At 36.2% G+C, this 26,924-nt stretch overlaps 1 protein-coding gene across 1 annotated transcript; it reads right to left on the reverse strand.

Moving 5' to 3' along the window:
* Window positions 1-11,528: 11,528 nt before the first annotated feature.
* LOC140159325 (uncharacterized) lies at window positions 11,529-25,965 on the reverse strand. The gene is made up of 3 exons (XM_072182766.1): window positions 25,822-25,965; window positions 15,011-15,146; window positions 11,529-13,421 (listed from the first exon to the last, which is right to left on the reverse strand). Exons 2-3 carry the CDS (start codon window positions 15,112-15,114, stop codon window positions 13,103-13,105), a joined length of 423 nt encoding a protein of 140 aa, XP_072038867.1. The 5' UTR covers window positions 15,115-15,146; window positions 25,822-25,965; the 3' UTR covers window positions 11,529-13,102.
* Between the last annotated feature and the right edge of the window lie 959 nt (window positions 25,966-26,924).

Genomic DNA, 26,924 nt, shown 5'->3' on the forward strand with positions numbered 1-26,924 from the left:
TAGTACAACACAATATAATTGCATAACAAGTTATATGTGGCCCATTCCATATCAACTCAGGGATGTGCACATAGCACCTCTTCAATTTTTTCTTTTTCTGTGTGGTGGTAGATATTGATGAGAAAGTAAAATCCTGAAAATTTGAGCTTCATACTCCATTTCGTTTTCCGTGGCATCAATTTGAAATTTAGGGGTCAGCGTAAAAATGTATGCATAGCGAAGCGATGTTTGGAGGTCCATAAATGTATAAAGGAACCCTTTAAAACTGTGAAAAGTATGTATCCTGGGGTACTTTTTGGTGTAGAATTCAAATCTGCTATCAGAAAACTTGTAACTCCTTTACTTTAAAAGATACTAGTATTAGGGCCCTCAAAATGCAACTTCGTCCAACCAGGACCAACTTTGGGGGGTCAGAACTCCAAAAGTAAAAATAATGGTACTGTCCATTTTTTGGCCAGGCAGAGCCCGTTGGTAGGACATTACTCTTATCTAATATTGAGCATATTAGAATACATTTAGCTGAGATATTACCCATGCAAAACCACTTTTTTTACATTTTGACCCCCCTGAAAACCAATGTCAGACAATTTGCCCCACCATCAACTTCAGGTATGTTGAAGATATGTTCTTGGACAACATTTCTGAGAGATATTAGCTTTAGTTCTTGAAGCTTCAACACATTAGTAAGGTTTGCCTTCTCTATGGAAATCTAAACCACACTTTAAAAAATTGAAGAGGTGCTATTCAAATCCCTGGAGTTGACATGGAATGGGCCATGTCGGTTTTTATTCTTTTTTATGATTTATATGCAAATGAATATTCCACAGAAATGCACTCAAGGGTTGGGCCATTCCATTTAAAATCGACACTACCCCTGTGGAAGATTTTGGAAATATCTTCTACAGGCTATAGGGGAGTATGAATTTCAAATGGAATTAACTTATTAGGCAGCTCCATTTGAATTTCATACACCCCCTGAGAAAGATTCAGCCTAAATCTTCCACAGAGGGATAGTGAGTTTCAAATAGAATTGATTAATGTGCTAATTCCATTTGAAATTCATACTCACCTGTGGAAGATATTTCTAAAATCTTCCACATGGGTAGTGTGGGTTCTATTTTAAATAGAATAGCCCTTGGATTTGACAAAATGATTTGTTACTTTTTATAATTTCAGGATTAAAAAATTAGGGTAAAAATGATACAATGTATTTTGCAGCATAATAGCTAGCTTTTAGTCATGTGTCCATGTTTGATATGTATATAAGTTATTATATGACTCTGATTTTGATTCAGTTTAAAGTGAAAGTTAATTATATCAATTTGTTTTAATTAATTTTACAAGCAAGCATTATGGCATTTATGCAATAAACGAATATAAGAAATTTGTTATTTAATGAAATATCTATGTATTGTGTTTTGTTTCTGAAGTTGTGAGGTTACAGGGCTAAAAAGGCAAGTTTGTTTCCTGTAGTCTGCATACACTTTGTTTATTCCAGTCCAATCCAATTAAATTTAATATATAATAACACTATCAATTTTACATGGATATACAGTGGTATGATCGACGGGAATTATATAAATATAAATAAACATAATTTTTCACAGGTTCGCCATCGCAAATAATAAAGGAGGCAAGTAGAAAATGTGATTCTGCCTGGGAATGGAACCCAGGACCTCAGGTTGACGAGACCTGCGCCTTAACCACTGGGCCACGGGAGCTTCATGATTAGGCTGGTTGAAATTCGAACCCATAAGCGGTCACTTAACTTATATTTGCGGGGAGTAGATTTGCGGGGAGTAGATAAGTTTAAGAAAACCGCGTATGGGTTTGAATTTCAACCAGCCTAATCATGAAGCTCTCGTGGCCCAGTCGTTAAGGCGCAGGTCTCGTAAACCTGTGTCCTGGGTTTGATTCCCAAGCGGGATCACACTATCAATTTTACTGTACATGGATTTCACCTACAGGAAACAAATTTGTTGAACTGATCGTTGATATAAATTAAAACTGCAACTTTCTTGACCAGTTTCCAACCAATACTTGTTACTTATAGCAAAAATTTCATTTGAATGAACACAGCTGCCAACAGTGTGTCGATTGTCCGCAAGCGTGCACTGTGTGATGAATGCTTGATTGCTTGTGTATGCATATCGCGGAAAGGAATCCAACCATGCAAAGTTGCTTGTGATTGGTTAGTATGCAAGGTTGTGTGTTTGCGTTATATTTTGAAATAATTATGCAGCGGTATGATAGCACACATTATAGCTGTTGCAGTGGCGGGGCCAGGGATGGTGGGGTGAGGCGGCATTTCCCCCAGTCTCTTTCTCTCCAGTAAAAACCAAATATTATATACGAAAATGTCCAGTCTTTGCTATAATTTTGTGCAAAATAAACTTCTCTGTTAAACAATAAAAACCTGTGTTTTGGTGCAAATTTGTTATCAAATAATAAAGACGGACATATTATAGGACTATCTGAGTTGAAATTACCTTTGTGTCATTTGGGGGGGAAAATTGAAGCCTTTTAATCAAAGTTAGGGATAAAAAGGTCACTATATCATTATAGAGATTTAAAAGGTCTCTAAATCAAAAATAGGGATCAAAATGGTCACTAAATCAAAAAGGCAACTAAATCAAAAATAGGGATTAAAAAGGTCAATAAAACAAACAGGAATGAAAAGGGACTAAAACAAAAAAATGTATCAAAAATATCATCAAAACTCTAATTTCACAAATTGTGCTATCTTCAGTAGATAGCACAATTTGTGAATCAGTATTGCCAAATGTAGTAATGTAGTTGCCAAATTGACAAAAATGATATTCCATGAACACACATTTTGGTGCCAATTTGTAATCAAATAATAAAAAGGACAAATTGCAGGATTAGGCCTATCTGAGTTGAAATTACTTTCTTCTTGTCATTTTGAGGAAATGTTGAGGCTTTTTAGAGAAAATTATGTCAATAGGGATCAAAAAGGTCAATGAATCAAAATAATAGGGACAAAAAGGTCACTAAAAAACCATAGGGATCAAAAAGGTCACTAAATCAAAAATAGGGATCAAAAGTCAATAAATAAATAATACTATAGGGATCACAAAGGTCACTAAATCAAAAATTGGGATTAAAAAGGTCACTTAATCAAACATAGGGATCGAAAAGGTAAAACAAAAACAAGCATAGGGATGAACAGAACAAGAAAATGGATCAAAAATGTCATCAAAACTTTATTTCTCAAATTGTGCTATCTTCAGTAGATAGTGAGTAATGTAGTTACCAAAGTGACAAAAATAAACGTTTTGGTGCAAATTTGTTATCAAATAATAAATAAGGACATATTATAGGACTAGGCCTATCTGAGTTAAACTTGCCCATTACTCGTTGACTGCCGATAAAACGCCCAATAAAGACTTAGTCACCGGACCGCGCCGGCCAGTTAAAGTACATGCCCTATCACACCACATCACACCACTCCACACCATACATAAATTCTCCCAGTCACATTTCCCAAATATGAAATTAAAAAAGTCAAATTTTAATTTACTTCTTTTTAAAGTTTGGCAGAGGCGGGGTTCGAACTCACGGCGCAACGCTTAGTACTCTATGAGCCTAGCGCCTTAGACCACTCGGCCACTTGTCTTATTGTTATTCATCTGAAACTTATTTAAAAATATAATCGCAACTTCAACATAGGCCTACCACGTGACAAGCAAAGGCAGAAAACATATTATATTTTGGAATTTTATCTGCTTAAAACATTAATGTGTATTATAATAGAGCTACCATTATTTATATTGTTGAATTCTCAAGCGCATAGAGACAATTAATACGAGCGTCCTATGATACATACACAATACATAAAATCGATTTTGATCTTCGGCATTACTCGGTGACCTCCGATAAAACGCCCAATAACGCCGGTCAGTTAAAAAAAATGCTTAAGTACATGCCCTATTGAGATAAGCAATCCTTTTGTGATATGTCCATTCATCCATATAATAATATCCATATAATAATAGCAATCAGATTTTTGGATGGATGTTTACACAGTGATTGGAGAAGAAGCTATGTAAATAATCAAAAGTACATGTCTACAAATTGACAAGGACAACTCCTTTTGTCAAAATTCACCTATTGCTCAGTATGTTAATTAATCCGATTAATTACGTAATTTCGCCAGCGTATGATATATCAGTACTAATAATAATATGTAGGCCCAAGGAGGTTAGATATAGAAAGAAGAGGAAATAGATTACGTATCGCATATTGGTCCTTTGTGCCTATTACTTAGAGTTTCCGGGAGGAAGAAAAAAAGGAAGGATGGGGGGAAGGAGAGAGAGGGAGAGGGAGACCGATGGAGTCAGAGGGCTCTAAATTACATAGGCGTAGATCGGGGGGATAAATGCCACAATATTTTGCCAGGGGGATGGTCAATATAATTACCCCCCAATATTGACGCCTGTGTATTGGTTTGTGTCGAAATTAACCTCATATTTGGCCATTTTATAGCCACAAAATGCCATTTTTAGCGCTTTGCGCGAATTTATTCCACTTTTGTCCCATATTTCACCAGTTTAGTTTCAATAGGCCTATGCTAAAATTTTCGCGCGCATTTGTACCATAAGGTTCACTGTACTGGGTACTTTAAAAAATCCTAACCTAACCTAAAACATAACTTTAACCCTTAGATTGGAGCTCTACTAGAAGTAAAAATATAGATAGTGAACGAATTTAGTATTTCTATATCTATGTGAGAATGATACAATAGAGGCCCTGCATGAAATTATTGATTGGCTCCAAACAAAGGTTTTCAACCGGTGTCCTTCACCGTAGTTATGGCGGAGTGCAGTCCATTCAATCAAATGTTGTCATCAACCTATTTGATCGTAGTGCAGGATTATGTGTGTGAGACGAACTGTCACGGTAGATTGCAATCATGCTGTTGTTGAATGCATTTGAGTAGTCCGCCATATTTACGGGATGATACCAGGAGGGTGAAAGTGCATAGGAACAATGCCGGAAACTACGTCACGCTATTGTTCGACCTAGGCTACATATTTTTAACGCATGCGTGTTCGTCAATACAGCTTTAGACTCCTCCACCTTCGCAACACGGTACGTGGAGTGACTGGAATCACACTGACGGCGGAGGAGAATACTAGCTGGTCAAACAGTTTAATTCTATCAAGCATATAATACCTAAACAATCATCGTCATTTGATCTATTTACTCACAGAATATATTGTATACTCAAAATATAATTTTAAAATAGTAAACCTGTTAACTTATATATTTGTGTACTAAAATATAAGGACACGTGATGTCGAAGACAAAATGGCCGCTAATCCGCCTATTGTGAGACCTAGGATACATATTTTGAAAGAGGGCAGCAGACTAGGATGCCTATCCCTTTGTCTATTATTCCTGATGATACGTCGCATGCAAGGCCTCTATATGACATGATGAACATAGTCATTGATGCATCAGTTTTAAAATAGACTAGGCGGTTACCCATATTTGGCGGTTCTCGGCTGGGCGCGATTACCAGGCTGATGGTGACATGCCCATATGACAATTTTACTAATTTGACCTCAGATGACCCCTGGCGACCCCCAAAATAACCTTCCAAAAATTTGTCTCTAAATGTTGACTGTACCCACAAGTTTCATGCCCATATGACAGTTTTTAGTAATTTGACCTCAGATGACCCCAGGGTGACATTGGATGACCCCAAAATGACCTAAACTTATAACTCTAAATGTTGACTGTACCCACAAGTTTCATGCCCATATGACAGTTTTTAGTAATTTGACCTCAGATGACCCCAGGGTGACATTGGATGACCCCAAAATGACCTAAACTTATAACTCTAAATGTTGACTGTACCTACCAAGTTTCATGCCCATATATGAGTTTTTACTAATTTGACCTTAGATGACCCCTGGGAGGGGACCCCGTGGTCAGATGACTTAACGAACATAAACATCTTCTTGCCAGCACAGAACTATACCCACCCACCGAGTTTGAGCCCCGTACGACCTAGTTTCATGCCCATATGACAGTTTTTAGTCATTTGACCTCAAATGACCCCTGGGAGGGGCCCCGGGTCGGATGACTTAACGAACATAAACTTCTTCTTGCCAGGACAGAACTACACCCACCCACCGAGTTTGAGCCTCGTACGACCTAGTTTCATGCCCATATATGACAGTTTTTAGTCATTTGACCTCAAATAACCCCTGGGAGGGGGTCCCGGGGTCGGATGACTTAACGAACATAAACTTCTTCTTGCCAGGACAGAACTACACCCACCAACCGAGTTTGAGCCTCGTACGACCTAGTTTCATGCCCATATGACAGTTTTTAGTCATTTGAACTCAAATGACCCCTGGGAGGGGGCCGGGGTCGGATGACTTAACGAACATAAACTTCTTCTTGCCAGGACAGAGCTACACCCACCCACCGAGTTTGAGCCCCGTACGACCTACGACGGCCTCACATAGCAGTCACAGACAAAACCTAAATCTACAGAATTACTCGTCGATACTCGAAAGAGCTCAAAATAAATAACTTAGAAAATTTTCTTGATGTCCTTTAACATGTTTTCATAGTTAACCATCGTTAGCCATGGAAATCTATCATGAGAACTGACCGGTGACTAAGTCCGATTTATTGGGACGTTTATCGGCAGTCAACGAGTAATGCTGTATCATTTTGGGGACAATTTGAGGACTTTATCAAAAATAGGGATCAAAAAGCCATACAAATCCAAAATAGGGATAAAAACATCAATAAAACAAGACTAGGGATATGATCAAAAAGGTTACTAGGCCTATATCAAAAAGGTCACTGAATAAAAAATAGGGATCAAAAAGGTCACTAAATCAAAAATAGGGATTAAAAAGGTTAATGATAAAACAAGCATATTAGTCCAGTCAAAGTGGGTTTTGACTCACCACTAATTGCAACAGAATTTTTTTCACTGCTATGAATGTTAGAAATGTCCCCTGAACAGCATACAAAAAGTATACTAATATATATTTGGTGGAAATGTAGTTTTTGGCGGGAAAAGGTCATACAGGGGTCAAATTTCAAAATCGCTCCAATCATTTTAAAAACTATATCAAATTATTCCTCTAGTCATAAGAATTCAGAAAAAATATAGTTTGCCATATCTGTGATGTACGGTTCATGAGTTATAACCGAAAAGGTCAAAGGTCAAATATTGGGTTCAACAGAGGTCAAAAAACTAAAAATTGTCTGATTTTAACAAAAATGGTCTCAAATTGTTCGGCTTGCAAACATAATTCATTTAAAGAATATTTGCACTGTTTAGGTTGTTTAATTACATGCGTAACCTCGAAAACTAGGTCGGGGTCAATAGAGTTCAATGGTCAATGACCTCTTTTACCCTGTTGCCTAGGTAACGAAACATCCAAGATATGGCAAACTATTCTTTTTTTGGAGTGTTTTTAAAGGACGAACACATTGAGACCATTTTAAGGAGATCGGAGCATTTTTTTTTAAGTTGACCCACGTGGAGCCCAAAATTTGACCTTTGACCTTTTTGCTTATAACTTGAGAATGGTACATCACAGATATGACAAACTATACTTTTTCTGAATCCTTAAGACTAGAGGAATGCTTTGGTAGTTTTTAAAAAGATTAAAGCAATTTTAAAATTTGACCCCTGTGTGACCTTTTCCCGCCAAAAAATACCTTTCCACCAAGTATATTTTAGTATATTTTTGGTATGATGTTCAGGGGACATCTCTAAAATGTATAAAAGTGAAAAAAATTCTGTTGCAATTAGTGGTGGGTGACACCACTAATTTGCTTAGATTGACTGGACTATATGCAGGCAGAGTGAATAAAACAAGAAATTTGATCAAAAATGTCATAAAAAATCTTATTTCACAAATTGTGCTATCTTCAGTAGATAGTGAGTAATATAGTCGCCAAATTGACAAAACTAAACTTCTATGAACACGTGTTTTGGTGCAAATTTGTTATCAAATAATAAAGACGGACATAAAGACTGCACAAAAAGTAACACAGCTGTTATAAATACGCCTATAGCGTCAGAACTAATAATTGTGTTCACAATATTTTAACATAGAAAGAAGTATGATTTATTTACACCCATTTTAATACCCCCATGTGTCCAATTTCTTTCAACACAGCAGTGTTTTTAAAGAGAGATACCCGAAATTAAAAGTTGCAGCTATTTGTATTGATTTGAAGTCAGCGCGAATATAAATGGGAGTTAGGGTAAATTGGGGTAAATGGAACGGTGGGGTAAATGGAACGCTGAGAATACAATTCCCTCAATCAAGAAAAAAATTTGGCAACATCATACCGACTGTTCCATTTACCCCAACGCCATACGTTCTGCTTTCGTTTCATACCCCAAGCGTGGGTTTACTCGGTATTTGAGTGGAAGAAAATCTCAAATGTTGTCACTGACTTTGAAGTGGTGCTACGGTTCAGCGAACATTACTAATTTAAGGGTATTGATTCCTAAATATTTGAATGTTGTGCTGAGAGTTGTCTTACAATATTGGCAATATGTTTCTTTTCTACAATTAACATAAATGTTTTAAACAATAAAATAGCAGATTTTAATGATGAAATTATGCAAATTAATATGCTAATTAGCTAATTAATTAGTTTGGTGTTCCATTTACCCCACAACAGATCCGCTTGGGGTAAATGGAACACGGTTGACTGACTTCAAATATATATAACATGTTAATATTTTTTTTTACTAATTTGTTTATTATTATGAAATTATATACTACAAATAACTAATTCATGGTAGATTAGGCCTCCTATTGATTTTTTAAAAATCTGAAAACCATTTTTTTCTGTTATGTACCGAGAGACAGTGTTTTTTTTACGTGGTATTTTGTCATGTTTATAAAAAAAACATGAAAACAAAATTATTTTTGTTAATCTTTTGTTTAGTCACAAAATATATGCTAAATAAAATATTCTGATGTCTTTTCAATGTAAATATAGCTATGAATGTAGGTTCCTTGCAAGTAATGCCCCTTGTTCCAATTACCCAACCCACTGTTCCATTTACCCCAATTTGTTGGGGTAACTGGAACACCATGACCATGCATGTATTTGGACAGATACAAGAAACAAAACCATCAAAATTCACTAATCAAAAAGGTCAATAAAACAAGCATAGTCATGAACTGAATAAAATTTATTCAGTTCACAAGAAAATGTATCAAATGTCATCATGAAACTTTATTTCTCAAATTGTGCTATCTTCAGTAGATAGCGAGTAATATAGTCGCCAAATTGACAAAAATAAACTTCTATGAACGTTTTGGTGCAAATCTCAGTTATAAATAAGGACATATTATAGGACTCTCTGAGTTAAGATTACCTTTGTGTCATTTTGGGGGGGAAGATCTGAGGCCTTTTAATCAAAAATAGGGACCAAAAAGTCCAACAAATCCAAATTAGAGATCAAAAAGTAAATAAAACAAGAATAGGGATCAAAACGGTCACTATATCAAAAAGGTCGCTGATTAAAAAAATAGGAATCAAAAAGGTCACTGAATAAAAAATAGGAATCAAAAAGGTCACTGAATAAAAAATAGGAATCAAAAAGGTCACTGAATAAAAAATAGGGATCAAAAAGGTCACTGAATAAAAAATAGGGATCAAAAAGGTCAATATAACAAACATAGGATGAGAAGTGAATAAAACAAGAAAATGGATCAAAAATTACATTCAATATTCTTCACAATTGTGCTATTTTCAGTAGATAGTGAGTAATGTATAGTTGACAAATTAATATTCCATGAAAACGTTTTGGTGCAAATAATAAAATAGACACATAAAGTTTACTAAATCAAAAATATGGATAAAAAATGGCCACTAAATCTAAAATAGGGATCAAAAAGTCACCAAATCAAAAATAGGATAAACTAGAATTTTTTGCGGTTCTCGGCCGCAATGCCTCCACCTTGACGCCCATCATTTTAACCAGTCCAATTTCACTTGACCCAATTGCCTCACTAAGGTATATAGCGATTTTGACCCCAGATGACCTTGACATTTTTGGCTTGTTTCAGTGGTCATCCCACAAAATTTCATGAACCTGCAACAATCTATGGCAATATGACCTCGGATGACCCCAAAATGAACTTACGTATCCCGTAAATATGGCGGACTACTCAAATGCATTCAACAAAAGCGTGATTGCAATCTACCGTGACAGTTTGTCTCGCACACATAACCCCTACGATCAAATAGGTTGATGACAACATTCGATTGAATGGACTGCACTCCGCCATAACTACGGTGAAGGACACCGGTTCAAATCCTTTGTTTAAAGCCAATCGATAAATTGATGCAGGGTGGTGTTCAAGAGTATACTCAAAGGTCATTTGAGGTCAATTTGAAAAATACAATTATTTGAGACTTATGATTTTTGACCAAAAATCACATTTTTGACCAAAATCACATTTTTGACCAAAAATCACATTTTTGACCAAAAATCACATTTTTGACAAAAATTACATTTTTGACCAAAAATCATGTTTTTGACCAAGAAAAGATTCTGAAAACATAATAATGATATAATTGGATGTTTTTTTCACCCAATACAAAATTTATTGGTCTCGCTATGAGTTTAAAAATATTGAAATGGACCCCTGGGATCAAGTCAAAGTGGAGTGCAAGATTTACACTTTTTTTCTAAATGGTCTCAAAACAGTTGTGTGTATGTAGCAATGATATTTATTGAGACCTGCGACAATCTATGGCAATTTGACCTTGGATGACCCCAAAATGACCTTGACATTTTTTGCCTTGTTTCAGTGGTCATCCCCACAAAATTTCATGAACCTGCGACAATCTATGGCAATTTGACCTCGGATGACCCCAAAATGAACTTGACATTTTTTTCTTCCTACAGTAGTCGTTCCCACCAAATTTCATGAACCTGCAACAATATATGGCGATATGACCCTGGATGACCCCAAATGACCTCACAATGACCTTGCGATTATGCAAATTTTGCGCTGAAAAGCAAATCGGGTCAAGAACCTCTGGCTGTGCTACTCTCCACCAAGTTTCATCACTGTAACTCGTACAGATCTCCAGATAATCTATGCAAATTAGGGACTTAATTACCATATTTTGCGACAAATGGAGACCGCCAATTGCCACCCCTCCACCAAATTGTATCACTATACGCCTTACCAGTTCCGAGAAATTGCACTCGCAAGCTCGGACGGACAACCAGGAAACATAATACCTCCGTTGGAGACATAAAAAAGGTCACCAAATCGAAAATAGAACTTAATAAAATAAAAAACTTAATAAAAAATATGAAAGTCGGAAAAAGGTCCATGTTCTCTTCCATTACTCTCCCCATAATCACTCAGTGAAAGACATATTCCAGCTTGTGGAATGGAACAATCCACCTTTCACCTCAGGATTATATTTTAAATATCTTTATGATGACTACTGTACAAAAAACAAGAATGGCAATTCTTTATAGATTCAATTTCAAAGAAGACAAATTTTATTGTTCACATCTTTACATGATAATATATTGCATGCTAAAATTACATGTGGCTGTCTGAATTCAATATGAGGCACCACATCTAGTGTGTTCCCATCCACAGTCACATTTTGCTGCGATTACACTAAGGCTGTGATTTTGGCGTCATTTTGTTAACTTATGTGCGGGTGGGAACCTGGGGTACAAGTATCACCAGGGGTCCATTTCACTAAACATTACGAAGCATCGTAAGTCTCAAAATCATTTGTAACCTACGACGAATCGTAGTTCCATTTCAATAAACATACTTACGAACAGTACCCTTCGTTAAGTAATAGGGATTTGCTACAGGGACCCTTCGTAAAGTTACGTCTAGTATTGGGTATTCGTAACTTTACAAACGGTTACCTGAGTTACGAAGGGTTAAAAGTTTAGTGAAATGGACCCCTGGGATCAAGTCATAGTGGAGTGCAAAATTTACACTTTTTTTCTAAATGGTCTCAAAACAGTTGTGTGTATGTAGCAATGATATTTATTGAGACCTGCAAAATATTTAATGTAAACAATAATAAGTTTTAAAACAACAGCTTTGTTTGACATTGAAACTCTGGCTCTTGGATGTTGTGGCTATAGGGACCACAGGGACTAAGTTTTTCAACTCACATGGGGCCATTCTCAGGCAAACTTTTCACCCAATCTGGGTCAGGGCAAGGCTTGTAAATACATTAATAATGTCCTTCAGGTATCGAGCAGCTTGTTTATGTATCAGGGTATCACAATTTTCGATTTTTGAGCGCGACTTGATTTCCCAGGTTAGGTATTAGATACTCACACGCTAAAAAAATGTTGAATAAAATGTCGCTCAAATACCATCTTTCAGTGTTGTTACCCCATATATGGAGTAATCTTTTGTTGTTTCAATTTTGACACTTTGGTCATTCAATGGAGAATTCCACATAATTTACTTAAATCTGATTTGACACTTATCCAGGCAATGCTTGGTCCCATCATAACCGGATATAAGAGGTTGGACTGTACTCCATTCCAGAAAAAATGCAGCACTCATTTTCTGAGATCAAAAAAATATTATCAACTTTTGCCAAATAAAACACAGCTCAATCCTAATTATTCACTTAGCACTAACTGGCAATAAAAGTTAAATATCACTATTTGGCCAAATTTATCAAAATTTATGCATTCTTATTTTTTGGAAAAGACAGGTTTCATTCTTATATAACCAATAACAAAAAGTGAAAATTAGAGCAAAATTTCAGCATATACTCACTATTTTGAATGCTTAGAAGTCTTTGATTTTTGTAACTCGATTGTCAGAAAACATGTTGAAAATGCATGTTTTTGGCTCTTTTTTCCCCAAGAAATTAGCAAAATAGTGATTTTCTTTCTTTCTATCTCCAGTTAGTACTATGAATGATTAGGATGGATCTATGTTTCATTTGGCAGAACTTGATAAATCTTTGTTAATCCAAAAAAAATTGAGTGCCATATTTTTCTGGGATGGGGAGTAGTTCCTTAAATTCTTCGCATTGGCAAAAGTTAGCAGTGAATCAAAACTCAATGGGTTAGTAGGTATCGTCCTTTCAGCATCCGTCTCATCATCAACTTAAGTCCTCCTTTTGTCTTTAACCTGGCATGTAATCCATGCTTGGTTTTCCTCTTTCTATTGCTTGGCTGGTACTCCATTCCACGTTTCTTCAGACGGCATGGCTGGGCGTTGTTGAATACACCGTTATAGTTGTATGGTAGCAGCGGTTTTATTGTCTGCTGGTATTGGATTGGATTGGCACAGGTGACCTGTAGAGGTTTACTGATTGGTGATAGTACATCTACAGGTCTGTTTACTGCTGAGTAGAGACGAGATATAATCGAAGGTCTGAAAAAAAAAGAAAAATAGGAAAACATGTAGAGAACTAATGTTTATAAGAAATCATGTCACTAACTACTAGTATTATATTTGATGCGATTCTTAATTATTTCTCATAACATTTGATTGCTTACAGAGGGTGAAGCTTTCATCCAGTTTACTAGCCTCTTGGACGTCATCAGCCCCATGTGGGGGCGCTGTTGATTTCAAATCTTGGTCTGTGAAACTCTTATGTAATTTGTCACATCTTCTCTTTTAAACCCACAAAGACAATAGATTTGAATGAATTCCTTTTTAAAGGATACCCTTTTCATGATTAGGGGTGTCTACAATGTACGTTTAAACGTTTCAGGGTTCGGTTTTTGCCGGCAAAGTGGCAAAAACTCACAATTAAGTCACCCAAATATTAAAAAGTAACACAGAAAGCTCATAAACAGTAACACAAAACTGTTAATGAATCATTCAACATATTTTTGTCTCATCAAGTCCTAAAAATGAAAAAGGTTAAATGCACTTGAGCAATGAAAATGCACGCCCTTTATTTCTTATGTTACTTATAATTACAAAATCTGGCCTTGTTACACTCAGGAAATAATTTTTGTAACGTAATAATTTGTTTTGAGATGAAAAAACTGGATTATAGATCACTTTTTTAGTTTTTGCCAGCAAAAACTGTTTTTGCCAAGTGGTTTTAACCACGGCAGCGCTCTGTTTTTCCAACTGCGGCAAAAACCTACTACAAACCCTGACACGTTTCATGTTTAACTGACCACAATAGCTTCATGTGAAAAGATGGTCTCATTATTGTACTGCCCCATGAGGCCATGATGCATGATGAGTCGCAAACTGTTTTTTATGCGGCCACTGTTGGCAGAGGGGTCAGACCCCCACCTTTTTTAAAATTTTTGTGGCACCCTTTTATGTACAAAGTCAGGACCCCCACCACTTAATTCTTTATCTGCCATTTGTATACACTGAAGTCCCCCCAAAAGCTGTAGCCAACGTCATGCTGCTGTTTAAGTCCCTGTAACTTGTTAACATTACGGGTGTACATGTATGCGAAGCAAAGAGAGAACCATGTGCGGTGCTTGCGACTATGGTTATTTATAATATGTTGGCCTAGTGGATTCGCGCTGGAAACATGCATCAAATGGAATTTTATCTTGCGATATGGTTTGCAAATTTGGCAATTATTCTCGGAAACTAGGATGATTTTATCATTCAATAAAATATATTTTATTGTAAGTTGAAACAACCTCCATCCTTTTTATTTTACTCCCACCCTTTTTACCAACAAAGTTTAAACCCCCACCCTTTTAATTATTTTCCAAATTTCAAAGTGGCACCCTTTAAAAAGGTTTTATTTGACTGTCTGATTGCCAACAGGAACTCCATGATATTAAGGGGGGACTACTCCCATTGCCCTTTTTTCTTTTTTTTTGCATTTTGTGAAGAAATGAAGAAAAAAAAATGGACAAAGTGGTATGCAAAATGAAGGGGCAAATCTTCTCGTTCTATTGGTGGCATCGGTAAAATGCAATAGGCCCTTAACATAGTCTATATTTTGCCAGCTTGTTCCTCATTGAGTGATATCTTACCTGTTTATTGGCAATATATTTGCCATAGTTGCTGGTTGATGTAATCGTGTGGCTGATCTCAGCAATGTCTTTGTCAAGTGCATCACTGTCCAGGTGCATGCCATGATGTGGACCTTGTGCTATGCCCGATTGCTATCTGTACAAATGAAAATTATTTTAAAAAAAAACCAGTATTATAAATGAACTTTTTCCCAAGACTGTCAATGTTGGCAAATACAGGTCTATAGATGATACAAGCTGGACAACAATTAGAAAATAAAAGATACATGTAGGATTTTGTCTTTTGCCTATCCAATATCATGTTATGGATGGGCTGGCCAATATTTTGATTAGTGGATGCCGGCGCAGTTTATAGCGTACACAAAAGTAGGGTAATAACTTTTGATTGGCTAATTGAATCACGTCATCATCACATTGCCATCGGCACCTCATTCGCTGGTCGAGCTGCGTACGTAGCATCGCGTGACACCATTTCCACTAAACTCCCGGCTCTGACTCGCGACTGGGAGTTTCAAGAAATGCTGTGTAAGACGTCACGGTTTAATGTGCTTTCATATTATTTTTCACCATAAAATATCATATGCAGGCATGCAGGTTAGTTCCAGCAGGGGGTTGACAGTGATTCGCCGATTCTCCAAATTTGGCCAAATTTGCACGCTACGGTATGCTGTACAGAACCGCAAAATTTTCTTGTATAAATATTGGCCTGGATATTGGGATTGTTGGTCCATTTGATGTATTATTAAATTAAGTTCAAGGATGCGCTAAAAATATTATTAAAAGTATTAAAAACAGCTGTCCAACATTTGAAAAAAATGCACTGTAGCAGGCTTGATAAAGTCTAACCGTGGATGCAGCAAGCCGCAATTTTACGTGTAATTTTCATTACTTAAACCTAAATTTAAAAAATATTAATTTTTCACCCTCTATATACTGTAAAAGGTCGCATGTCACAAATAGGTCACCCAAAAATGGAGCAGCCGTAACATGAAAATGCTTTAATTTCTTCACACTTCAAGTTAGGTTTATTCTAAAAGTATTTACCTATTGTAGAAAGTTTGGTGTCATTTTGTAGATAATTATGTTCCTTGTCAAATACAAAAAACCCCAAGTCAATTGGACAAGTACTTTGAGATTTATACCTCAATATGTAAGATGTGTCAATAGAGCAGCCGGTTCGGGAGAGTCGGTTCAGGAGAGCCCCATAGGGTTATACATGTACACAAAATTGTGAAAATATGGCAAACTTCAAACCTTTGTATTTTGAAAAGTACAACTAGCATGGACCTCAAATTGCACATATCATCCTGGATTGTAGATCTACCTCATAGTATATCAACTGTAATAAAAGATGTAACCAATTAATTGCCTAATTAAATGCTAATTAAGACAGTTTTCCCTATATGTTACTGTACAAAGTGTGCATACTATGCTCCGACATTTCTAAATGGACTATCTCTTGCCCGAGTCACCCTACTTATTCAAAAGAACACATATTTTTAAGGAAATTTGATGAGGAATTCAATTATGCTATTAGTTTTAGTGCCAGATATGGAGGAAAAAAGTTTTGATTGAAAAATGTCATAGAAATTGTGAAATTATTTTACAATTTTTGACTACCCTGTATGTTTAATGCAAGGGTTACTAAACTCTTTCTTCCTAATTTGTTTGAAGGACCCATGCAATGTCTTTCTGAATCCATATTTATTTTGAACTACATAGCTTTCAGAAAAGGAAAAATATGGGGTTCACCATGACAAGAAAGATGCTAATTTTGTTGTTGTTCCACCCTGTATATTTCTCACCCACCCTGTATTATGATGTTATGCTTTGTTGATTTGGCATCCTTGTAATATAAGCTTTCCAGAAATATCTACTTATAATGGTCTAAAATGTATTCATTAATAGTTGTGTTGAATTGAAACAAAATAGGTGATATTTTTCTCATTTTACATCATGTTACACAAAAGATGACCAATTCATGACATATGACCAAAAGTAGAAATTTTCGCGAGGTTTTTATTTTCGCGAAAATTCGCGAAAATAACCTTTTGCATTAGGTTTCTATTGTATCAATATCAAAACCGCGAAATTTAATTCTCGCGCAATTGACAAAATCTTCAAAATCGCGAAAATATTGACTTTTACAGTATTGGGAATGTGCAAGCTCGGGAGTGAACTCTGACCCCCTACTTTTGGACCTTACTCCTACCCCTGACTACACTGCAAATATTTTTCACCCCCGAGATTTAATTTTCACCCCATGTATTTGGAAAAACATGGGAAAACAACCCCCGACTTTCGGGCCTTAATGCTACCCCTGGCGGAGCACGGACGCGATGCAGCCGGTAGAAAGCGCGGTAGTGTTCCAGACCTACGCGATGGCATGTTAATGGCGGCTTCCATAGTTTTATTAAATTATTACTTTTTTAAATATAGAGTGACACTTTCCAATCTTATTTATTCCCTGGTTCCAATATAACTGTATTCAGTAATATGAGTCAGTATATACTGTATCTTTGATTATCATAAAACACTGCTCATTATATATCTTTGATTATCATAAGGACGTTCATTAATTATGTTAATGATAAAGACTGAAGTCTTGCTTGCAGGACTAGTTCATGCACTTGATATGGCATGCAGGTAAGGCAAAAAAAAAAATTGAATTAAAAAAAAATCTGCATATAATTAAAAGGGCATTTCGTGATCCACAGCCTCATCCCCCTACTTTTCTCAAAAAAAGTTGAGATTTTTTTATCACTGGAAACTTCTGGCTACATAATGTTTATGTACAAAATATTTCTTGGAGATTATTTCGTTTAGCAAAGATATCGTGAAATTTGAATTTCGTTCTGGTATACCAGAAAGAAATTACAACGCATTCTCTTGGTCGAGCTGATGTCACAAAGGGGAAATAGCCTTGTAAAACCAGTGTGCGCATGTGCAGCGCATGTGCAGTTCCCCTTTCTCGAGCTGGTTGCTAGCGCGCGCTTGTGCAAAGGGGACGAAGGGTAGGGTGCATCTCTTGCCCCTCATGTTACCCAAATTTCTTGTCCCTAGTCTCAAAATGTTCCATTGGTCAAAATATTACCCCATACCAAATTTAAAATTATTCGAAGTCGTTTAGGGGGCCTCCGTGGACGTTGAAATTGTTGGTCAATGGCCATACCATATGCATAAAGCAGCTATTTTGTTTTGCATGGTTAACATTAGAAATTACTGCTGCCTTATGTATTTTGTTCATGTAGTCAGGACTATTAATGAATCAAGATGTTAAAATAGTCTAACTCAAAAAAATAAAACATAAGGGAGCTATCTACAGAGGTCAAGTTTATGTAAACATAAATGGCTGCCCTTTGCTGTATTTACTGTGTAATTGTGAATTTGCTTCGATATACATATCTTTACTGTTTTCGTGCCAACTTTGACCTATTAGGCTGATACTACTACAGAAGAGTGATCGCACACTTGCAAGTTGTACATTTATAGACCTTGCTCAATTTGATGAGACAGCATCATGTTATACGTAAAAAAGAATGGAAGGCTATTAAAGGTCCTTCAAATCTTCAGACCGCAGCTCTCAGCAGAGATGATTTCGCGAAGTTGTGAATTGCATTAATGAGCAAACTTAGAAGTTAAGTTTAAGATTCCAGAGCATTGTAGATGCTAGGCCAGATGAATGGCAAAACTTTTGTTCCCAATAAAGATCTGCTTGAACTTGAATTGAGGTTCCAATCCAAGAACTACATGTACCTCATGGAAATATTCATAGGCCTATACAAAGGTTAGTATGTGAATCATATAATTTCAAAAAGTGCCAGTTAAATCATATTACATAAAAGAAAGTTGCAATGTAAAAGTAAAGCAAACAAAATGGTACACTTTGCAGTTGCATTCTCCAGTGACATTTGACTAAGTACCAACACAGGAGAAGCACTAGCTAAGCTTAAACGGCAACAACAAAGACAATGTATAAAGCCGAATAAGGTAAATGATCATGCCAGTACCAGTCAGAGATATCCAAATCAAGATTTGAAGAACCTCAGTCCTGTGTGTGTTGTCTCATCAAATTCAGCAAGGACAAGGTCTAGATGCAAGTGTGTGATCACTATAGTCTGTAGTAGTAACTATCAGCCTAACGGTTCAAAGTTGGCATGGAAACAGGAAAGTTATGAATATTTAAGTAATTTCACAATTAGGCCTACACAGTAAAGACAGCAAAGGGCAGCCATTTATGTTTACATAAACTTGGTCCTTGTAGATAGCTCCGTTTTGTTAAATTTTGGGACATGAGCTTTTTTAACATCTTGAATCATAATAGGCCTAGTCCTAACTACACGGGCAAAATACATAAGGCAGCAGTAATTTCTAATGTTAATCATGCAAAACAAAATAGCTGCCTTATGCATATGGTATGGCAATTGACCAACAATTTCAACGTCACGGAGGCCCCCCTAAACGACTTCGGAATCATTTTAAATTTGGTATGGGGTAATATTTTGACCAATGGAACATTTTGAGACTAGGGACAAGAAATTTGTGTAACATGAGGGGCAAGAGATGCACCCTAACGAAGGGGACAATGTTCCCGGATGTCCGACCGAGTGAATTGTCTATCAATTTCAGTCTGGAGCAGTGTAATACACATAATAAGGCCAAATAAAAAAATTAATTCGTTTCGCGTCCACCTCCCTCCTCACTTTCTTGGATCAGTCCATATTTTTTTTATTTTTCAATTTTCATATTAAATTGTAAGTTTTTAATACTTTAGTATAATGCTAATGCTGATAAACAAGTTTATTAGTCAGCATGAATCACTTGCAAGTGTTTTTGTGGAACTCTAAGGGGTCTAACCCCTCATAATCGTAAAATAAAAAGGGCCTCATCATTTCCCTGGCAGATGCTGAAAGCTGATAGCAATGTCAATTTTACGTGAAAACTGCTGTATTTTGTCAAATTTAGGAAAAAAAAAAAAAAACCTCCCTCCCTCCCTCCCTCCTCACTTCCCAAAAAGGTGTGGACGTGAAACAAATTTTTAATTTTATGTGGCCTAATCATGCATAACCATAACTCACAAACGCAAAATCGGAATCAACTGAAATTTTGGGAATAGGCTTTTTTCGTGGATATGTACTGAAAAATGTCAAAAAGAGGATGCTAGGATCACGAAATACTCCTTTTTAAAAATTAATTGCTTCTTCTTTCTTTTTTTGTGTACCTCCAGTTTCCGAGGACAGGTATCATTAGTCCGAGGTGCTCTGACGATAACACTCCGATCGCCAGGCAATCTACAATGTACGTTTTGAAGTAGGCCAGTGGGACAACGAAACCGCTACGTGAACGAGCTAAGGCATGAAGGTACAGGGTGTCCCAAAAAAAAGAGGCCCCACATTGCACCCTCTTTTTCTCCTATTTCTGAAAAGTTGATCAAATATATTTTGGTATGTAAAGAAACCTTAAATCGTTAGCTTTAATAAACCAAAACAATTATTTCAATCGGCTCATAACTTTTGAAGATATGTCCTTTTCAAGAAATGTATCCGTTTTTTTTTTTTTTTTTTGAGGAGGTTTGGCTACTTCAAAGATTGAAAAGTGCATATACCATGCATGAATATAAAACATTCCTCGATGATAACTTTATAAAATAACAACTTTATTTTAGGGACTGGGCTTTACAGGTGGGCTTATGGGTTGTGGATTTTGTTAAGTGTCATTAATTTGGGCGAAATTGATGTGGGATGGGACTTCTTTTGCTACATGTATACTTGCAATTACTTATGTTTTTCTCGTTTCTTGCTTTCTTTTTATTGATAATATGTGACCGTACAGCACGAATGAGCCGTAAATGTCCTCAATTGTATTCTGAGTTACAGTGTAAAATGGGCATGAAGGTCGTATTCATAGGTACCTCAATTTGGTGCTACATGTACGTGTACCTCATTTAATGAGATACACGTAGCACCAAATTGTTTTTGGGACACCCTGTATCATGGGTATCACGGGTATATTTACTTTGTACTTCTATGTGGACAGACTAGTATAGTGAGTGGAAACATTGCATAAATTGCCCATAATTACCCCCAATAAACCTGCAATGTCCATGACGTCAGTACGCTTTAAAATTTGTAAAAGGAAATCTGAATAACAGTATAGTGTAGTCATAGTTCACCACGTAAACTTGTATGGCTCAAAATTCGGACCGCTCGCCATTAAGTTTACTGCTTTCTGTGTTTTGAAATTTGTTGACAAGGCGGTAAAGGAAGCACCTACATGTAGTCGCACTTGTTCTCGCTGGGACAAGAGGGATTATAACTTCCCAATCACTTGTGATATCGATGTATAGATTGCCTGTTCGACAGCTAATCAATACACCTGACTATAAAGGCTGTAAACATGTATTTATCAGAGAAGATGTAATAAAGTAATAATGTATAATAATAATAATAATGTATAATAATAATAATAATAATAATAATGTATAATAATAATAATAATAATAATAATGTATTATAATAATAATAAATAAATAGGGCCTTATGTTTCTTCTTATTATTATCAAATAAATAAATAATTAAATAAATAAATAATTAGATAATTGAATAAATAAATATAGGCCCAATAATTTTTCTCATTATTATTTCTTATTATTAATATTATTATTTTCATAATAATTTACAGAATCATCAAATAAATAAATAAATAAATAAATAAATAAATAAATAAATAAATAAATAAATAAATTTATAAATAAATAAATAAATAGATAGGCCCAATAATTGTTCTCATTATTATTTCTTATATTATTTTCATTAATAATTTAAGGAATCATCAAATAAAATAAAATAAATAAATAAATATAGGCCCAATAATTTTTCACTTTTCCGTTAATAATTTTAGGAATCATCACGGGGAAATATATCCTTCAGGTGACCTCTAATTTTTAACTTTTGATACTCATACATAATGTCATAGCACATCGTCAGTGCACATGAGGAGGTGCAACATCGTCAGGATCGATCGATTAGGAGATTATAATCCAACGAGAACAAGTGCGACTACAATACATTTATGGGACCGTTGGACGTCCAACCGATCGATTTGAACGTACCATTGGTCTGGAGAGGAGGCATGTCTGTAGGCCATAAATTAATATGACCTTCATCCAGCGAGAATCAGCCAAGCAGAAAAAGTATCTTGTTTAGCGCAACTATATCAAGAATTTTATACCGTAGGCCTGTAATCATAATACAGACCGGAATCAAGTGTTATGTGCGAGTATGACTTGTTAGATATTGCTCTTGATTTTGATAAAATAGTAAATCTGTTTCTTTTAATACCTTGACATCATAATTATGATCTCAATGTCACAAATGTTCTCTTTGTCCCAATACGATTGTTCTATATCATGAACGTGACGGACTGCATTGCTCCAATCATGAGCCGTTATTTGTTTGATTGCTTTGTCAAATACCTTTTTAATGTCCTGCATTTTGAAAGTAGTATTATGTCTCGCTACATAACCCTTCATATTGGCCCATATTAGTTCCTCAGGGTTAAGGTCGCAATGATAAGGAGGCAACCGTAAGACTTCGTGCCCATATTTCTTTGTTAGTAGGTCAATTTCATATTTTTGTGTACATGGTTTATGTTGCTTTATGATCTCATAGAGCTCCGGTTTTTTGTGCTTGACGAGAAAGGGAATGTTGTGACTCCTCAACCATTCTTGCATTTCTGCCTTCTTGGTATTGGACGTTGGAAGTTTCTCAGCTTTCACGCTGTGGTAACTTGCATTATCCATTATGATTATGGATTCTTTCGGTATGTTTGGAAATAATTGTGTTTCCATCCATTCTGTAAAATGTTTTGAGTTCATCTCGTTATGATAATCTCCAGATTCACTTTTAGCAACAAAGCTGAGTTTTGCTCCTGTAACAAAGCCGTCAACATTTCCAGCGTGCAGAATAACGAGCCGCTGTCCTTTTCCAAGTGGGGTTTGAAACCCACCCTTTCCACCTCTGTCTATCCAACACTTTTTAATGGAATGACTGGTGTTGATCCACGTTTCATCGAGATATGATTTGTGAAGGTTGTTTTGTTTGTCTGATCTTTTTCATTTTTCGAAGATAATGATGACGCAGCATTACAATTTCAGGCCTTTCTATTAAAAATTTTCTGCCATTGTTAATATGTTTAAATTTAAATCCAAGTTTCTTTAACACTTTCCAAAGGGTCGTTCTCCCACCCCTGAAGTTAATGTCTTCACGAAGAACAGTTAAAAGTTTATCCAACGTTGGAAATTCCTTTCTCCGGTAGAATTCGTGCACTTTACTACGAATAATCGCTTGCCTGTCGAAATCATCAATGGGTACCTTATTTGCAGGGTACCTTCGGTCAGAATGTTTGGGTTTAAGCAATTCATACAATGTTGACCAAGGCATACCTGTTGCAGCTACCATCCTCTGCATTACATTTTGTAACAAAATGGGTTTTCCCTCCACCTTTTCTTTTTCAAAGAATGTTTTCAAGCTGGAAATAATGTCACAAATATTTTTTGCTGCCATGATAGACGATATACGAAATAGCTGTGTGAAGGTTGAAGGCTCTGGTATCAACTACGGAGACTATACACTAATGGAATGAGAAATATATCAATTGTGTAAAAAATACTTTGTGGGAAGTTAAAATTAATGTAGTTTATGTTTAGGAATTAAAAAGTATTGGTAAGCACTTTTTGGGATTTTTCCAATAGTTGTTAAACATGTTTAATACACGACTGCATTTGTAATGATTGTCGGTGACGGCGAGTAACAAAATATTCTGTTTGCGTGGCCTGAACCAAAGGTCTGTAGTGCAAATCTGTCTCTTTATCCAGCGTTTAGAGAATGTGTACTCAACCGTTGCTGTCAAAAGACTTTTGATTCTGTATTTTTGTCCGAATATTTAATGGCATTGTACCATATGCCTGCTGCGGATGCAGAATATACTATAATTTTCCACTGACGTATATAGTAGGTATGCCAGGCAAACACATTTGCTAGTCAGCCAAATTCGCCGAAAATGTCAATGCATTTTTACATAGAAATTTATTAAAAACAACTGGCCGAATAAATATGTTTTCTATACTTCACTTGACCCAAATATATGATTTTTTATGGTGATAAGTCACTCACTCATGGAATTTTAGAGGGATTTTGATAGCAGTTCCATTAAAAAAAGCTGCTATCATAATGAGACAAAAGATCTAGAAACACCCCCGAAATGCCGTTTTGGGGAATTTTTTTGGGGAGTTTTGCTAGCTGAATCTTTTTGACATGCATTGTTTGATGAAAGTCAATCTTTGACAAGATGTAACTTTGCTACGGAAAGTGCTATGAAAAAATGGTTTTCAGTTTTGGCTTTGTTTACTCAAGGGCTTTAATTTGATATAAAATGATGCAGTTTGATGGCAAATTTGAATTCACCTAGCATACCTATATATAGAACATCATTCACAAACTTTAATACTTCTCGGACTTAAAGAATATAAGGGATTATAGTACGATTGGATGATGTTGTATTCATACTTGCATCTATCGCCGCCTTTGCCGTCGCATGATGCTAGCCTTTCCAATATGCTTCTTGCGTGGTATGTGTAAATAAAAGAGTTAGGTGTGAAGCATGTAGGAAAGGTTAACATCGTTATTCGTGTGCATATGCCCATAGTGCTAGTATAAACTTCCATTTGATATTTTAAATACCATTTTAAACCAAGCACATTCACCTCAAATCCAACCTTCTACCTCTTGTCAGGCAAACATATAGTCCAAAGGTCCCTTAAACGTACTACTACATGTACAGTGCTGTACTATTACGCTGACTTTCGTATTCGGCGAGGAGGACGATTTTGACCTCCTGGTTTGTTTACAAACAGAGAGGTAGACAAAAAACCGTTCCGCTTGTCCAAACACTCAAGTATCAGAAGGATGGTCCACAATAGCGTGATTCACGTAACCTGAATAGGGATTAAAAAGCTGTCACGTAGAACCATGACATGTGCTTCTATTGTCCAATTTGCCATCAAGATTTCATATGGAAACAGTTCAGACTAGTCACGATTATCGCACTTTCAGTTTCCCACAGCGTTTGAGCGGGAATTGGATTGCGTGCTTTTTCGATGTCTAGTGAGCAAATTTTTTCAATATTTTGAGAAAATGATGTCAAATTTTCTATTCTGTATTGTTTGGTAATAATGTCTTTTGCCAATAGTATGTTTAAAGTTGTAATTTTGTGTTTTTGATCGCAAAGATCGGATATTTCGCGTTCGATTCAATTCTGAACCCTTCGGCCGCAAGGGTGCCGATTTCGCAGAACTTTGACGATAATTTTGCCTTTTGGACACTAAAATGCATTCGATCCTTAATTTTGTTTCAACCGAGTCTTAAATTAGCAAGCACAATAAGGTTGGTACCACTTTTACATTGATAAAATTTTAAAGATTTTTTTTCAAGTTTCTAACCGGCGCAAATCGTTAAGTGTGTATTTCCCATTGACATCCAAAATGGGAAATACGAGTCTGGTTCAGACCCAGTACACGATCATGTCAGAAATTAATATTTTGTTCTGGGTCTGATTATTCGGACTACTACATGTATAGGTGCTTCCTTTACCGCCTTGTTGTACATGTATAAACATGAATCATGATAAACGCCTAAACGGTATTCGGTAAGCTTATAAATATAATTTTATATCATGATGCATGCCGTGCCAGTGCATGAGTGGTTGCATCTGACAGCTTTCAAATTTCACTTTCAATGCAGATGATTACTTACCAAATGAAGGGCTTGTTGTGTGTCATACACTAATTCAGGACTTGACATAAACGGTAAAATCCCCGTTTTCCTATTCATGCATTTCGTGTGAGATGATGGCCGATGGCTGCAACACCAATGGTTTATACTCTATCGCTAAACGGGAAGCGAATAATTTCTAGCCAATGAGGTAACGCACTTTTTGTTACATTGGGAAAATTGTACTACCTCATTGGTCAGATTTTAATCGCTTGTTACTCAGCGATAGAGTGCAAACTCAGCTTTAGTGATTTAAAATGGATATGATTGCAGGTGGTGCAAGAGGTGGTGTAGATTTGGAAAGTGACATATTGTAATGTGGCATAAATTTCAGCAAACAATACTTTTTAACTGTTTCCTCTTGGATTGTTTTATATCACCTACTCTTTATATAATATTAATTTGATCAGTTTGAAATAGCATATCTCGATGTCTCCATAGAGATACCAGGAAGTGATTTAAATGGGTCCACTTTAAAAAAGAAATCTGTTCATGGACAATGTTTACATGGCAGCTATTTAGGGACCGATCGTTATTTACGGCAGGGGGGGGGAATGGGTGTTTTGGCAAAAATATCGACAAAAATTTCGCGTTCCCCCTCGCGTCCGCTCAAAATTTTCGCGTTCCCCCTTGTTTTCCCAATGTTCTCCATTTAAAATTTAACAATCCCCCCCTCTTGGTTCAACTAAAAATTTCAGGTTCCCCCCTCAAGACCACAAAAAATTTCGCGTTCCCCCTAAATTTACCCATTCCCCCCCCCTGCCATAAATAACGATCACTCCCTTATGGATAAAAAAAATGTTTTGCCAAATGAAACATAGCCTAAATGCCAATTGCCCAATTTGGGGAAAAAGTGGGAAAATTGAAAAAAAAAAAAAAAAAAAAAAACAAAACAGTGGCATAGACCGGGGGCGTAGATTTCTTTTTTACATGGGGGATAAAAATGTCTTGAACTGAAGTAGGCCTAGTGAGCTAGTGAAGTCATTTACCGCGGACTTTACCCGGGACTTTTATAATAGGCCCCCCTACCAGGCCCTGGTTTTAAGGGGTCTTGGGGTCCAGGACTCCTTGATTTGGCAGGTCCC

This window comes from Amphiura filiformis, chromosome 8 (assembly GCF_039555335.1).
Source record: "Amphiura filiformis chromosome 8, Afil_fr2py, whole genome shotgun sequence".
NCBI classification, from domain to species: domain Eukaryota; kingdom Metazoa; phylum Echinodermata; class Ophiuroidea; order Amphilepidida; family Amphiuridae; genus Amphiura; species Amphiura filiformis.